This window comes from Taudactylus pleione, unplaced genomic scaffold, assembly GCF_031769625.1.
Source record: "Taudactylus pleione unplaced genomic scaffold, aTauple2 ptg000529l, whole genome shotgun sequence".
Taxonomy (NCBI): Eukaryota; Metazoa; Chordata; class Amphibia; order Anura; family Myobatrachidae; genus Taudactylus; species Taudactylus pleione.
Window position 1 is genome coordinate 2,648,007 of NW_028284931.1, and position 16,144 is coordinate 2,664,150.

Here is a 16,144-nt window from a genome sequence, read left to right on the forward strand (position 1 = left end):
GAACTGAGTAGAATTTGAGACGCTCATCATGTAACTGACCTATTGTGATATAGTACAGATCATTCATTTAAAATACATATCTAACTGAAGCATATCTACATCCTCCCTTTCTTTTGTGACTTTGTAGTGAAACAAACAGTGTAACTTTCATATTAACATACTGATTGTTGAATGAGGAGAATGGTAAACGGGATGCAGATAAGTAATAATAGGACATGATTTTTGTTGCGGTTAGCATTGCTGCAACGAGCATACACTTATCAAGTTTGCAGGAAGTTTATATAGGGGACATTTGATTGATGGGTACAAATATGTATCAATCTGGGAAGGGTTAATAATGGTTACATGTATACTGTTCCTTTCAGTATACTTGTCAGTCGAGCTGTGGATTACCATCACCCATATTGTAAAAAGAAAATGTTAGGTAAAGTATTATGGCATTCCGTGTCTTAGGCCATATTGACTATGTGAGACATTCACAGACTTCTATGTAATTATGTGACACACAAGAAAAAAACAAATCAGTGTCACAAAGAACGAGTACATGAATAAGACAGAACGTGACAATAACATCATCAACAAAGCAATAGACATGTGGGTATAGTGTCAGCAACCAATTCAACCAACCAAAGCAACAACCAAATTTTCTTAAATGTTTCACATAAGGAATGGATAGATATGGGGACAGATTCTTTTATGAAGCTTAAAATCTGATAACAGCTGTGGCCTAAGGTAAACTTGTGTAGACAGTGTAACAAAGCAAGGCATCTGAGACACATTACCACTTTCTCCTCTTTCTTCTCTTTGGAGCAATGTGATGCAAAGTCTTTGGAGATTATCTCTGCATACTGGAGAAGGACATTACTGATTGTCTGAAAAGTAAAAATTATGATTAAGTAGATATAATATTAAAAGAGCATTACCACTGAAATTGCATAGCTAGACGTAAATCCAAGTTGTAGGCTTTTTCCTTGTGGTTACACAACTTGCATTCAAATTTCATTTTTGAATAATCTTTAGTAGAAGTGATCGCAAACAGGAAATTCGTGCATAAATAAATGCATTTTGCTATCGAAGCAGAGTTGGACTCATGTCACGTTTGCAGTAAACTCTGCATAGGTTGCAAAAAACTATTTTCTGTTCCCGGGAAGTATATTATGTTTCAATAATACACAATTTGCGTGCAATTGTACACAACCTGTCTCCATTTTTAATGTAAACAGTTACATTGTTATTTTACAGCTGTTCACTCTCAATAGATTTTCAATTATCACTTTTTTAAATTGTAAACTACATACCTCAAAACCATCCTTATTTTGCCCATGCATATTCAATGTGAATCGCATTCTCTAACCCCTGGACCACTGGCGAGAGGGCCGCATATGGGAGAATGGCCTACTCTCTGTGGAGTCTGGGAGAGTCACCTAAAATTCAGGAGTCTCCAGGACATTCCGGGAGAGTTGGTAAATCTAAATCATATCAAAATGAGACCTCTTGTAGAGAGGCAGGGAATTATACTTAAAAAAAACAATAACAAATATAAAAGACAGGATTCACTTATCTACGTGAACACAGAGAAGACTGAATTATCTAATAGCATATTTCCCTATTTATTCATATTCTCCTCTTGGCGAACCTGGAGGGGGTATGTCCAGGTAGGAAGTTCAAAAACATAACATGACATCGTGATTCACAACAATTTGTGTCATAATAGCTCCAACCCCGTCCACTTTACTGGAGAAGTGGGTGCATCCGAGAGGGTTGTCTACTCTCTCAGGAAACCAAGAAAGTAGGTTAGTAATTAGTATGCCTAATAACCATGTGCACAAACCTATATAGAAATGTATGCCAGATCACAATGTGTAGCTGGATTTGGGGTACTCATACCTTGGCAAACCTGCGCATGTAATGTCCTACAATTTGAGGATCTGGACATTCCAGCTTCTTAATGATCTCAAAGCTCTGGTTGAGTTGTGAGAAAACATCCACCACAGAACAAGAAAATAGAGCATGCTCTGAGGTCTGCTGAAACTGTGAGAGACAAGGAGCAGACAATGGGTATAAATATAGATGACTTCATTTCAATAGCATAATTACAAGTGCCAGAAAAGAAAGAACAGCTGTGTGCTACATGGTACTCCAGGTGTTATGCTTTCTTATACTTAGTACAACTCCGCACATATCATCAAAAAAACATGTTTACCTTTGGCGCAGTTCCCTATACAAAAAAGGTACTAAATTAACTATCCATTTCCCCAAAAAAGCAGCAGGAGATCAGGAAAATAGGGATTATGCCCTGTAAAGCCTACAATGGTATTTAAATCTGCACTAATACTGTATGGATGAATGGAAAATATAAGTAGCAGTAATCCCAAAAGTGCCGACCTATAAATAACATTTATTCACACTGTAAAAAATTAAGTAATACATTTCTTTACAGTATGTTGTTCAATATGAAACCACCAGATGGCGAAGCAGAACTTGTCAATTAAAAAAAACCTGTATTTATTGTACAATGCATTGTGTATAGAGTATCCTAGAGCATGACTCAAATATATGAAACTGCATACATTATATATATGTATGTATGTGTGTATATATACACCATGCTCTTAATGAAAAATGTTTCTGATTGAAACGGCCGTTTGGCCCGTACAAGAGATGTATTTCTTGCAAATTAAATGTAATTTTTTTTCTTCATTGAAGCTGACTTGAGTGCTGATCCTTTAAATCTATGTTTAAAATGAAATAATAAATTAAGGTGGATTTTGTCCAAGGCCAGATTTGTCTCTGATCAATCAGGTTCACTTCTTGGTGGCTGACCCCTCCACAGGGACCAGCCACCTTATTACAATTGTTGGAAGAGCAGTCCTGTGGAGATCCATTCCTTAGTCATGCTCTCTTCACCTAGGAGGATCATAGGGGAGGAGGAGTAGTGTGGAGGAGGAGGAGGAGGAGGAGGAGGAGGAAAAGGGTGAAGGAGGAGGATGGAGGGGGAAGAGGAGGAGAAAGAAAAAGCGAGGAGGAAAGGGAAGAAGAGGAAGAAGGAGGAAAAAGAAGAGGAAGAAGGATAAAGGAGGAAAAATAAAAATGGAAGAGAATAAAGAAGGATGAGGGTAACTGGGACTTGGTGAGCGCTTTCTATGGTGTGGGCAGTGGAGCCTATGGACTGATCCACTCTAATGGAGAGAAGAAGGCGCAATAAAAGCAGATAGAAAAAGATTTTAGATACAGACACTGTGTGTAGGTATGTAATTATGTGGATATGTAAATCAGTCTTGCGTATAGACTCCTATGAGAGAGTTGGTGGAAGAAAACCTGTGCAACCTGAGCATAGACTGAGTATGTGACTGTGCACCAATCTCTGCATTATATAGTTTCCACTTGGATGCTCTTTGCATTGTACTGTGGTAAGGGTGTCACTAGAATGGTTTCTGTATTGTATATTCGTTAATAGGATGCTGTATATTGACCACTAGGCTGCTTCTGTTTTTCTATTAAATTTATCTTGATAATTAGTTTTGATTGTTGTGCAATATCATCCATCATTGCGCTACTTTATTTTTATCTTTTGCTTCAGGTGTATGTAAGGGTTGTGACTACACCTTTGTTTGTAGTTGCTTAGAACAACAGAACATCCCAGCGCCCGTAAAAAACCTACCTTGGTATTGGTAAACCTGAGGTAAAAAGTAATCTGACCTATGCTTATGGAACTAGCCTCTTTGTATATGTGACTATTATTGTCTGAATTAAATATCACTGTGGATTTAGCCTTTTTGCATATGCAACAATTTTGTCTTTACTAATCAGCACTATGGGTAGACTAATATATTATTAGAGTACTATGTTTCTAGGGATCAATAGATGCCTTAGAAGTCCCTGTGAATGCTGGGTGATACACTTTCCTATCTATTATATGGGTATACTATTTATGGACATGATTTTGGAATGATTAGTTATCTTAGATGTGTCTGTGAACAGTGTGATACACTTTTTTATCTCTATGTGAGTGTACTATCTACGGACATGATTTTGGAAATATTCTGAGCCCTATGATTACTGTGAATACCACTCTTGGATCAATGAATGATATATACATCCCTGTGAACTAATGTGTAACAACACACTTTGTGGTATTTAAATGTGCTATGTATGATCGTTTATCCCGATGGACTATGACATAAAGTTGTGAGCACACTATACCACACATACAGTATATGCTCTTATTATTGTTGATGTAACATTGATGTTTCACTGCTTATAGATTTTCTAGTCAGTGAAACAAATCTGTCCGTTACATCATCACTCACGTGTAATAGAGATTAGTCCATCACTGAGACACCCTCCAAATAGCCTAGCTATACACCCTTTAACTGACGTACTGTAGATCACCATATACAAATCTGAACCTTTACAATTGATCACAAACAAAAAAATGGCAGCTGCTCAATCAATCTGGTAGTACTTTTCAGGTGCATGAAAGGGAGGGGTCATACCAAGTAGAAAAGGGAGGGGAGTTTAACCCCCTATTGTTGTTTACAATTGATATATACTTCTAATTTCAGTATCAATAAATGTATGTACCTAGGTTCATGAGGTGAAATCTGTATTAGAACAACTGTTATTTACTATTGATTCATGAAATTTTCGCTTTTGCTTTTGTGATTGCCCTTTCTTAGATTTATCCGAGTAATTATATACGCTAGATGTGACGTCTTCAGTTTTGACTGTTGGTGATACATATTGGATGTGACGTCCATCTATATAGGAATCATACTATATGCTGGTCTAAGGAAACATATAAAATTGTTGTATTCCTTTTTCCATATTTTCTAGAGAAACATAATTTTAACTGACTTTAATAAAAGTTATATTTTAATTTTTATAATGTTACATATAAGAGTGCCCCACAAAAAGGGCATTCTTTCTCACCTTTTGTACATGTAAATCTTTTGGCTCAAGGGCGCACCACCAACCTGAGTGATTCTCAACCCTGAATTGGGCTCATACACGCTATATATGTTGGTAAATAATATATGATTACACTATATATATTTTTTCTGTGCGGATTCATCTCCTTCTTCAACATTTCTAGTACAAGTCTTCCAAAATCCAAACAATGTAATATTTTTTAGTTTTACCAGACAGTAACTGTTAAACAAGGAATATCTATGGTTAGAGTATATCCTTGATAACTTAAACAAGAGATGATCTATAATATAACATATTGTAACTAACCCCATCCTTTTTGTCTCTCTCCAGGGCCCCATGGAGGAAATCCCGGGAAACCTCTTCATTTTCATCCAACCACTGGATAACAAAAGGCTCAAACCAGCTGTGGAAATAGTGATAGAAAGATTCAGGTGACTGGGAATAGGGTTTAATAAATGACTGTGCTCCACAATGATTAATGCTCTGAATATTTCTGATGCCAGCAAAGTTTTTACGGTTCACTAATACGCACTAAGGACCTGATTCAGACCTGCTTGCTAGGATGCGATTGCTTGTAGATGGCCGATATTTGCATTCTGCGCATGCGTATGCATCACAATGCGCGTGCGAACCACTGCGACAGATTGGGAAGCACTCGCTCGCCCAGCATAGACAGCCCAGTAGAATGAGTGACAGAAGAGGCCATTTGTGGGTGGTAACAAGGGCAGGCCACTAGAAACGAGGGAGTGGAGGTACGAATGCAGGCGTGCCTGGGTGTTTCAATGCCGTTTTTTAGGCGTGCATAAATAACAGGCAGCGTCAATGTACACATCACCTGGTTGTATTTCACACTGAAGTGATCGCAGTGCTTGCAGCCAGGTATAGACAACCTCAAGTGCTGCAATCACATCCAATGGTGCTCGATGTACCAATGTTTTCATGCTCTTCCAGGAGATGACGTGCGCAAGTGGGCATCTTATGAATGGCTGGTGGGCGTCTGCATACACAAAGTGATCACTCACCAAGACATATGGGCATGCTAATGCCTTGCCGTGCGATCGTCTGCCTTGCTGGGCGTGCGCTGGATTTGCATACGCTGGGAGCGAGCGATCGCATCTAGCGAGCAGGTCTAAATCAGGTCCTAAGTTTTACCAGTCTATAATATACCATCATACTGCAAATCTTAAAGTAGTTAAAGTGGATAACTCTTTAGTACCTACTTCTGAGCCTCCCCTTTAAAACCAGAGCCTATCAGTGTTCCCCAGATATGATCTAAGAGAAAATTAAATTATAATGTTGTTGGTTATTTACAACAAGCAGGCCCGGGGTCGCCTGCTTGCATTTGTGGTTGCATGTCTCCGATCTTAAAAACGTTATTATGCAACTGTATTTACTTATAATGTGTAAATCCATGTAACTATTTATATATAACTGTAAAGGTGCGTACACACATAACGATTTTTTGAACGATTTAACTATAACGATGTTGTACAGAATGAACGATGAACGATGTCCATTCACTGTATGCATTATTAAAAAATCGTTCATCGTTCATGACAATCGTTCACAAAATCGTTCATTAATTTAGTAACAAGCAATTTTTATAAACGATTTTCGTTCACTTTTTCAAAGGAAAAACTAAATGAAAATCGTTGACGACAATCGTTTGCTACTAAAATCGTTGTGTGTGTATGCAGCTGAAGTTACACTCTATTAGCCCTTATAACACATAAGGAAATTGTGGCTTTGCAATCCTAATCAGTTATTGAGCAAAGAAGCGGGGGACAATGCTTTTCTCATGCTTCAACAGGAAATTTACATCCGGATTTTTATTTTTAAATAACCAGATGGCATTGCTGAAAATACCAAATATCTGTGTCAGTATATAGATGTGTCCTCATACATCTAGGATCAATACGCCACGCAGCGCGACTTGCCTAGTGTGAGTGAGCTGCCAGCTACTCTACTAGCTATGGGTGTCTTATTTGCATCTTTTCTCACCGAATATGCGTCTAAGTCGCAATGTGATGCGACTAGAATGCACCAGCAGACTGTGCTGATTAATTTATGTGATATGCGAAACTTGTCTAACTGTATGCACCTCGGTGTGAACCACATTGGAACTTGGAATGAAAAAAGGTGTGGCCACTACATTGTAGCACTTCATATACAGATTGAGAGACTAGTTGCACTCAGATATACAAGGGACACATATCAAACTAATCAGCACAGTCTGCTGGTGCATCCTAGTGACATCGCATTGCAACTGTGAAAAAAGACATAAAAAAGACGCCCGGCACCAGCAGAGTCTCACTGGACCTAGTGCTCCAAGAGGGGCTTTTTAGCACGACTGCAGCAAAGATGTATATGTCATGCCTTCAGCATAGGGTTTGTTATGCTGCACTAATTCACATTAGCAGCACCACCTAGTGGTCAGGACAGCAGCAGTTTAAATCTGATCTATTTTGTCCTTCTCAACATTCCATAGCAGTCTAGCAATGCATTCTGGGCCAAAGGAGCTGTAAGCAGCCATTTTCCTTTTCACATGGTCCCAGACAGTCATCATTACATATGCTCAACCTGGTACAGCATCCGATGGTGAGTTCTAAGCTTCAACTGTGCCATCATATTGTAGATCTGCTTAGTCAGTAAAGCATGTTAGCTGTACTATGTGACATTGCAACCTGTACTTTGCATACTGTATGGTTCATGTTGTTTGCATATCCCGTGTTATGTATATGTTTGCCTTGCATTCCCATGTACATATAGTAATTGCTTTTCATTGTTTGTTTACAGTTTTACCTTTACTTATCATCTCTCATCTCATCACATCACACATGCGCACACACGTGCACAATTGTTTATACGCATCAATCTGTGTACATCCACACAAGTTCCTCTATCGAATAATAAACTCGGTTCTTCAGATCACATCTGACTGGATTATTGGAAGATAGAGTATTGGTTATGCTGGCTGCTCCAAATTTGTCAGACACTTACAGGGGTATTCAATATGGGTGCGATAACATCGTTTTTGCGTTAATATCGGACGTATGACGTCAGTATCGCTGGTTTTAGTTTTACACCATATTCAATTAAAAAGACTTATCGCAGTTTTGAAAAGTCTTTGATAAAAAACGGGGATAAGTTTTCACCATTGAATAGGTGTCGAAAAAAAGTGCAGAATTGGGGTTTAGGGGTGCAGGCTTAAAAAAAATAGCCTGCACCCCTGGGACTTACATTTAAAAAAGAACTGTGTCAAAAAAAGTTTAAAAAAAAATAGGGACACCCCAAAAAATTTATAAAAAAATTGGGGTGAAACAAAAAAAAAATGGGAATAAATTGTTTAACAATAGGGAAATAGGTTCAGGGCTATTCTGCAAGTATGCGGCAGGTGTTTTCTAGAATAGAATTATAGCGGCAGGGGCACAAATGCAGAATTTTTAAAAACTTACTTTAGGGACATAAAAATATGCTAGTACCCATTTTCATTTACCCCAAATTTGATGGGACCACTTAAAAAAATGAAAAAAATAACCTAAGTGCTCTTCTGCATCACTTCTTCAATGTCGGAAAAAAAACACCTACTGCGGCTATTTAAATCCCCGACTTTCAATTAAAGGCTAAAACGGGGGTACCCATAGTGATCCCCCATGTTTTTACTACTTTAGGGGGGTCTTACGATTTTTTTAAAGGAAAAATTCGTAACTTTACGCAAATCCAACTTCGGAGTTTCCCGTTTTCGTTAATTTTATATTGAATACGGGTATAAGCGGGAGCGCGCCCGATACTTTAACGCAGGTAAAAACTCCGATATGAAACGTTAATTTCGACAGTGAAGTTAACGTTTCATATTGAATACCCCTCTTAGTGCGGGGCAGTACAGTATAAGTGCACATCTGTAAATCAGGAAATCTTATTTTGTAGACTTACACACAGGGGCCTGATGCAGAGTTGGAAGTAAATTGGATTTATATTGCTTAACAGAAGTGTGTATGGAATAAATGTGTATACTTGCCCATATGTAGAGCTGTACACACATCGAGATGTGACTGCATCTGTGCTTGAAACTGGTCTACTACTGGTCATTATAATCACTGGGGACTTGCACCTGCTGTATATTAAGTGTGAAATATATGCCTCCCAGCAGGCATATTCTCACTCGCTCTGCAGAACCCTCATTTGCCTGTACATGCTCTCACAGTACCGTGTCTAGGGGAGAAGGCCCCATTATCATCCAGTTTCACCTCTTCTGTAATTTATCCAATATTTTATATTTCCCATACAGATATTATAATCAGACCAGCTGACCTTCAGAAACACATGCTAAAAGTTATTTGTGTGCATCTCATAACTTAATTTGCATTTTAATGACACAATGTCACTTACGCGGGGTATTCAGGAACCTTGCTCTTAAATGATGGAAGCTCTGTCACATATTCATTGTACAACCACTTGACCTTGAAGTGTAAGTTCATGTAGTCAGCACTCTTACATAGACGGTGCTTGTCATGTTCTAAAAAGTAAATAGAGTCAGGATGGTAGTGGTATATCCAATTACATTGATAACTTAGAGCAAGATGTTTTCTATGGAAATATAAATAATAAAATAATAACAATAATCACCTTGCCTGGTACCATATTGCAGACAAGTTTAGTAATTGCACTGTAGTCCCGTAGATGAAGTTTATACTTTTACATAGGTCACACATAAAAACCCCAGACCCCTGGCTACCTGCTGGCCAATTAAACGTACCATGCTACAATAAAATCACACTCAGGGTATTCTACAGTGGCATTATTAGAGGGGTGTGGACCACACTGGTTGACACCATCTAAGGAGGTGAAACCAAAATAGCAGAGCTGCGTCCGTAGAGGCTTTGGGGTTGCTCAGCAGCTCCCAGAGTTCTGAGCAGAGCCCCCAGTGCGACACATCCCCAAAATGTCATTCAACAGGTGGGATGACTTCGCAGGCATGATGCCATGCCCCTTTCACTGAGGAGGTGAATGAGTGAGTAGGCGCACTGGGTGACCCCATCCCCAGTTATATACTAAATTGATTGCTATTTTAGGAAAGCCAACTAGTTTGGGTGATGGTTAAATTAAAGGAAGGAGAAATTGTTTAGTTCCTTTGGAAATGTAAGATTTCCTTATATTTTGTGAGATAGCTGCCCTAGAGGTTTAGGGGGGGTGGGGGAAGGGCTGTAGCATGTTGTATTGTGTGCTCTTCCTATAAAAATATGACCTGTGAGCCCCTGAATATAGATATCCTCTGACTCTCAGAGAGGTCTGTACTTCTGATTAATACTTGTATGCTGTGGAGGAATTGTCTTTTTCAGGACATTTAGCAATAAACATCTTGTCTTAAGACAGCATCTGCTTCTATCCTGTGACCACTAGAATAGCGCAAAATGCTATTCCATTCTCGGGATGCTCTGGATTGAGCCCAGTGTCTCCAAGATAAAGCCCTCTGCCAGCTACCCTAAAGAAACTGATCCATGGTGAGGGACCAGTGGAAGTTAGTCAACACAGAAGTAAGCTGTTCCAGGTGTCGGCATAGGAGCCTTGGAGATGTGGTTATATGTTCCAGTGTAGGAGGATCGGTGGAAGTAAGCACTTCCAAGTGCTGGTGAAGGAGCTTGGTGGTGGCAGTCAGTTACACGCCCACTGCACAGTGGGCGGAGTCAGTAAAAGGTGGTTACTGGCGGTAATATTATAAGATCCAGTGGGATTCAAAATAATCTGTGATCGCCTGGAGAGTGAGCTCATCCCGTCACAGCTCAACAGCATAATTTTATTTATTTTGCCATTTATACTCACTGCATCTCTTAGTGTCTCTTCTTTATCTACCTGCTTTGCAAGTTAATAGTTGTCAAGGAGAAACCACGGACAGATCACCTGGTACTGCCCTACCTTTCTGGAGACCTGGGATATGACTGAGGCAGATGTATTAATTACAGGGCTCCTCTATATAGCTATAGAATAGAATAGAATTCTGCAATATTGTATGAAAATTCAAAACTATATGTCATTCAAATGTTTGGTTTTACATAGATGAGGCTTGTGAAATAATTGTTTACGAACACTACAGCATATTTTTGTATATCATTGCATTATTATTTAGGGAAAAGCTTACATGAGTCCATGGTAGCCCTGCTTTGTGAGGGCAAGCATGGAAAAAAGGCAAATATATCCATACCAAATAAAACTACATATGAAGATAATGTCATATCACCAGAATGTTATTCCTGCACAGTATCCTATACACCTTTGTTGATTATGCTGGTTACTCTATATGATTGCATTTGACATGCTCTGGTGGCCAGCACTTTTGGTTGCACTTTCGCACAATTGGAGTACTCCACTGACCCACAATATGTTTATTACATGAAGACCACATCTTCTGACTGCAAGCACAAGTGAGTATGTGGTTATTGGAAGCAATAGGTTCAATTCCTATACAAATTTACATGCTTTTTCAATGTTACGGAACACCAGTGGGTAAGGGGCCTTACTGCACAATACAACAATAAATACAATTGTGCATGGAGTACATCAAATTATTTTTTTTCTTAAAAATTATTGTTTAAGGGTGAAAATAATGTAAAATACACAAAATTTAAGAACACAAAGTAGAAACAAATTCTGGTATATTTAGGGAAATTATATTACTGATAACTTACCTTCCATGGCATATTTCATATCCTGAGCGAAGAGACTCCACATAACTTCAGCACTGATTTTCCCAACATTAAGCTCCTGGGGGAACCTGGGTATACAGAGAGAGAAAGGAGTGCAGGAAGGACTACATGTGATATTGAGATGTCATATTTTAGTCTAGAAGTGAGGGCATGCTTAAAGACAGTCTGAGGCTGGTTTTCTAGAGATATTTGACAGCCATGACTATGTAGTTAGTAAATCTTCAATAGACACTGATTCACATTTTGCAGCTCATATTTGCTATTTTCATTTATGGTTCGCTGTTTGCAGTTTTCCTGTGAGGTTCGTCTTCCCAATTTGCTATTTACAATAGAAATCTACTGTATTTAAGCACTAATATACAGTACTTGAGTGGAGGAACAGGCAAGAACATGGATAAATTAGATTAAATGTGGTCACATTTGTTCAGCTTGTTCAAATCTAGCATAATATTGTAACATAAATAGATTCTAGTAACAGCGAGTAAAAGAGTTTTGACGCCAATGGGTCAGACAAATAAATATATAACCTCTCATACCATGACTCACTACCATCTCTTATTTGTTCCATCAAAATACAGTCTCCATTTTATTATACTACACCATTTTCAACAAAACTTTATTGTATGTATTTATTGCAAAAGCACTTCTCTGTACGTAAGTATGGTGACCTTACCAATATGTGCAGGGGTTACTGGGTTGTACGTTTAACTAGGTAAGTAAATTTTTTAGTGCAAAAACATAGTGATGGCTTTGTGAAACTAATATTTACAATGAGTAGAATGCACTCTGTTTGTCACATTTTAGGTGCACATACTCAGCGATACAAAGCTTCTCCAGGGTGCAAAGAGGTTGGAATTATAACGCTAATCCCAAGTAGTGCTTTCAGGAGGAAGCCATGTAGTGCACACTGTAAAGTGTTGTAAATAAAATGCTAAAACTGACAAACATAAACATTCATGAAACATGTTCCTTTACACAAATGATTTAATTTAATAATGACCTAAAATACATTTGCAACTCAGACACTGGGCTCACAAATGGAGTACAAAGTCACCTTAAAAGCAGCTACATAGCTAAAAAAAAGAAATGGTGTGTGGGGTCTCCCCCTAAATCCATAACCATCCCTAGACCTTTTAGCTTGGTCTGTTAATGGAAAATAGGGGGGAAAACCTGCGTGGGGTACCCCCTATTTTCCATTACCTAGCACCAGGCTGAACCAACTGGAGGAGTAATGCCACAGCAGGAGGACACACAGCGTGGGTTCCTCCTGCCAATGCATTAACTAGCATCAAACTGGTCAGCCCAGGGCTGGCAATCCTCGAATCCTTCTAAAAATGTGGTTCCCCACTTACATTACATACTTACCTACTCCATGAAGGAGGTTGGTCCTCTTCTCTAGGTAGTAGTCCAAACATCTTGGTAAAATAAACAAACGGATGAGAGACCTCACGGACATGAAGCAGGCAGTGCCCTCTGCCACCCTATATGACTTAAGGTAATTCTTGGGCAGCTCCATTTTTGGGGGGTCCCCACTTTCGGAGGATTGTGTTTTAACTATTTAGCTGCTTATATCCCTAAAAAGCATACACAGATCACAGTGATCTGTGAATGCTTCTCCCAAAATCGACTGCCTAAGGCAGGTGTATTGTTTTGGGTTGGTCGAAAGTCGGATTTGATGTCGAGTTTTATTAAATTTCCAATCTCACCGTTAGTAAATGAGGGGATTCTGTAGTGGTCTATGTAAAAGTATCGTTGTTTGGTCAATGTTCGATTTTGTTCGGGATTTGGCTTTATAGTCGATTTTATTAACACAAATAGATGCATGGGAATACTAACTCGTAAGCAAGCAACATAAAGCTGCTTATGGGAGAAGCAGTTGGTCCTGAGATCTACGCCTGCAGCCCTGAGCGTTTGTCCCTGCGACTTGTTGATCTTCATAGCGAAGCAGATGCTTACCTTTAGTAAATTCCCGATTTGCAAAATCTAATGAAAATTGACTAGAAATACAACAAAATCAAAAAAACAACAAAAATCGACCTTTAATAAATATATTCCTGTATGTCAGACAGCACATTAGTATGTTCACAGTACAATTATAGATGCCCGCAATGTGATATTTGAAGTACACTTGCATTTCATATGAATTCTTAGAACTCTTACTGGTTTAGGCATGGTGTGTACGAGTTCTTATCCTCCTCTATGATAGACACTATCAAAGTTATTAATTTGGACCAGAAATCCAGATTCTTGATACTTGGACCCTGCTCCTCAGGAGGCAACTCTCCCTTCTTAGCCTGTAACAAACAAAACAGATAGTAATAGATGGTATGATGATTTCTAATTAACAGCACACATTCCATAAAGGCCTTCACAATATATGATCATATAAATAGGGAACACAGGCAATAGTTTACCCACAAGTGGAAAATAGCCATTTGGTCAGGTGAGTTATCTTCATACTGTTCTGAATAAACACACAAGTCATTTGTGGTGTGTGACAAAATAAACCTACAGTCACTAGTACTTGAGCCTAATAGTTGTTTTATTAGGATAATAAGTTTATTACTTGACAAGGTTAAAGTCTACTTATTACATTAGAGAATAAGGTAAAACTCAATAAAGTCATTCTCAGTGCTCAGCTTTATCCTAGGGTGAAGCATTATTATCATTAAGGGAGTAGAATGTTCCACATGACACGAGTAATCATTAAATGGTCAGATGAGCATAAAGGTAATGTGAAAGATGGTACCCGAGTCATCATATGTTGACCTCATTCAAAACCAATCAGAATTATTTTTCTAAACTGTTTGTATAAACAACAAGTAATCTATATAATATGACAATTTTTTTGACCAGGACCATGATTTTTACAAGCAATGGGCAAGTTATCAATTGTGGGCGATTGAATATCTTAATAAAATTTTTGAATTAGAGTGTATTGTTCTAGATCAGTGGTTCACAAACTTTTTTTGATTCAAGACACCCTAGAGCAGGGGTTCCCAACCACAGTCCTCAAGGCACACTAACAGTCCAGGTTTTAAGGCTAGCCATAGCTGGGACAGGTGACTTAATTAGTACCTCAGTTATTTTGATTTAACCATCTGTGCTTAAGCATGGATATCACTAAAACCAGGACTGGTAGTGTGCCTTGAGGACCGTGGTTGGGAATCACTGCCCTAGAGTATCAGCATTTTTTTCATGGCATCCCTAGGCCAAAAGTTCCTTATTAAGAAACTGTTATGAAACACCCAAGTAATTATATAAAACCTTTAGAGTCACGCTACAGAGGTCTTCTGCCTATAACAACTTCACACAGAGAGAGATGCTCTCACCATTACTGGGATGCCACCAGGTCATAAACTCAGGGCAGTAGGGGCTTATACAGGAGTTTTGGCTGGAGCCAATATGAACTGGATAACCCCGGGCAGAACTGAGGCTACAGTGGCTACTGGTGATAAAGGAGCAGCAAGGGTTAACCACAGAGCAGGCTGTGATAGTTTGCAGATGCTATGTGAAGCCAAAACAAAGGCAGGAACAAGGTTCCAAATACAAGATTGAGGTCACTAGGCACCGCGGACACGGCCAGAGCACATGAAAGGAGACACAAGGACTTAGGATACCAGGAACAGGACCAGACAGCTAGACACCAAGGCAATAATCTAAGATATTGAATATAGGGGGTGTGGCCGCAGCTGCAGGACACAGCTTCATACGATCCTCTTATATATAAGTTAAGATATAATATGTTTCTGTATCTGTATTGTATATTTTCCCATTTTTTTGGCTTGATTTTTTTTTATTTCAAATAATCAATAAAAATTACCTAATTTAAAATAAAAAAAATTTCAATGAATATAATCACAAATCACAATTGTTTTATGTGTGAACAACAGTAATGGAATAAATTGAAATAGTGAAACAGCACCTGAGAGGGTTTTCCGACTTCATCTATAAAACAAATAACTGATTTTTAGGCCATCTACACATAACAACAGTGATTCCACAATAGCAGTTACCGGGTCACTTTGATATTCCCGGCTGTACAGCTCATGACAGTTGTTGAAGATGTATTCATAGGTAGAGTTGAGGCAGGCCTTCACACAGTCCTTCACAACCTGGCTTGCCCTGGGTGGACTCTGTAACTCTTGCACCTGTATGGTTTAGAGAAAAACACATTTTGTTTTAACATTGTGAGGTTATATTTAAAGACAAAAAAGTTTACAAAATGTGAAATCCTTAATTCATATTTTAAAAAAAACAAAATACAAACCAGATAAAATTGGGTTTTTTGCCGATGTTTGGGTCTTTTTCACCAATTTTTTTTCGTGCTATCCGATTAAACCCCGTTGATTATGCCTGAAAATTGGATAGCCTTGGGCGAGGTAATTAGCCGCGGTAATTTACCACGGCTAATTGGATACCCCCCTTAGTATAAATAAAATGAAAAATATATAGCATTGATTTTCATTTTATAATTTTAGTAATCACTTGTTTTAATACCTTGAGATCTA

At 38.5% G+C, this 16,144-nt stretch overlaps 1 protein-coding gene across 1 annotated transcript in view; it reads right to left on the reverse strand.

Moving 5' to 3' along the window:
• Window positions 1-16,144, reverse strand: part of UNC13A (unc-13 homolog A) — a 239,759-nt gene that overhangs the window by 88,583 nt on the left and 135,032 nt on the right. The window contains exons 25-31 of the mRNA XM_088450825.1: window positions 15,650-15,784; window positions 13,794-13,927; window positions 11,616-11,701; window positions 9,322-9,448; window positions 5,239-5,335; window positions 1,888-2,031; window positions 783-872 (exon numbers count right to left, since the gene is read on the reverse strand). Of these exons, the coding sequence (XP_088306951.1) occupies window positions 783-872; window positions 1,888-2,031; window positions 5,239-5,335; window positions 9,322-9,448; window positions 11,616-11,701; window positions 13,794-13,927; window positions 15,650-15,784 (813 nt within the window). The remainder of the gene's footprint in view (window positions 1-782; window positions 873-1,887; window positions 2,032-5,238; window positions 5,336-9,321; window positions 9,449-11,615; window positions 11,702-13,793; window positions 13,928-15,649; window positions 15,785-16,144) is intronic.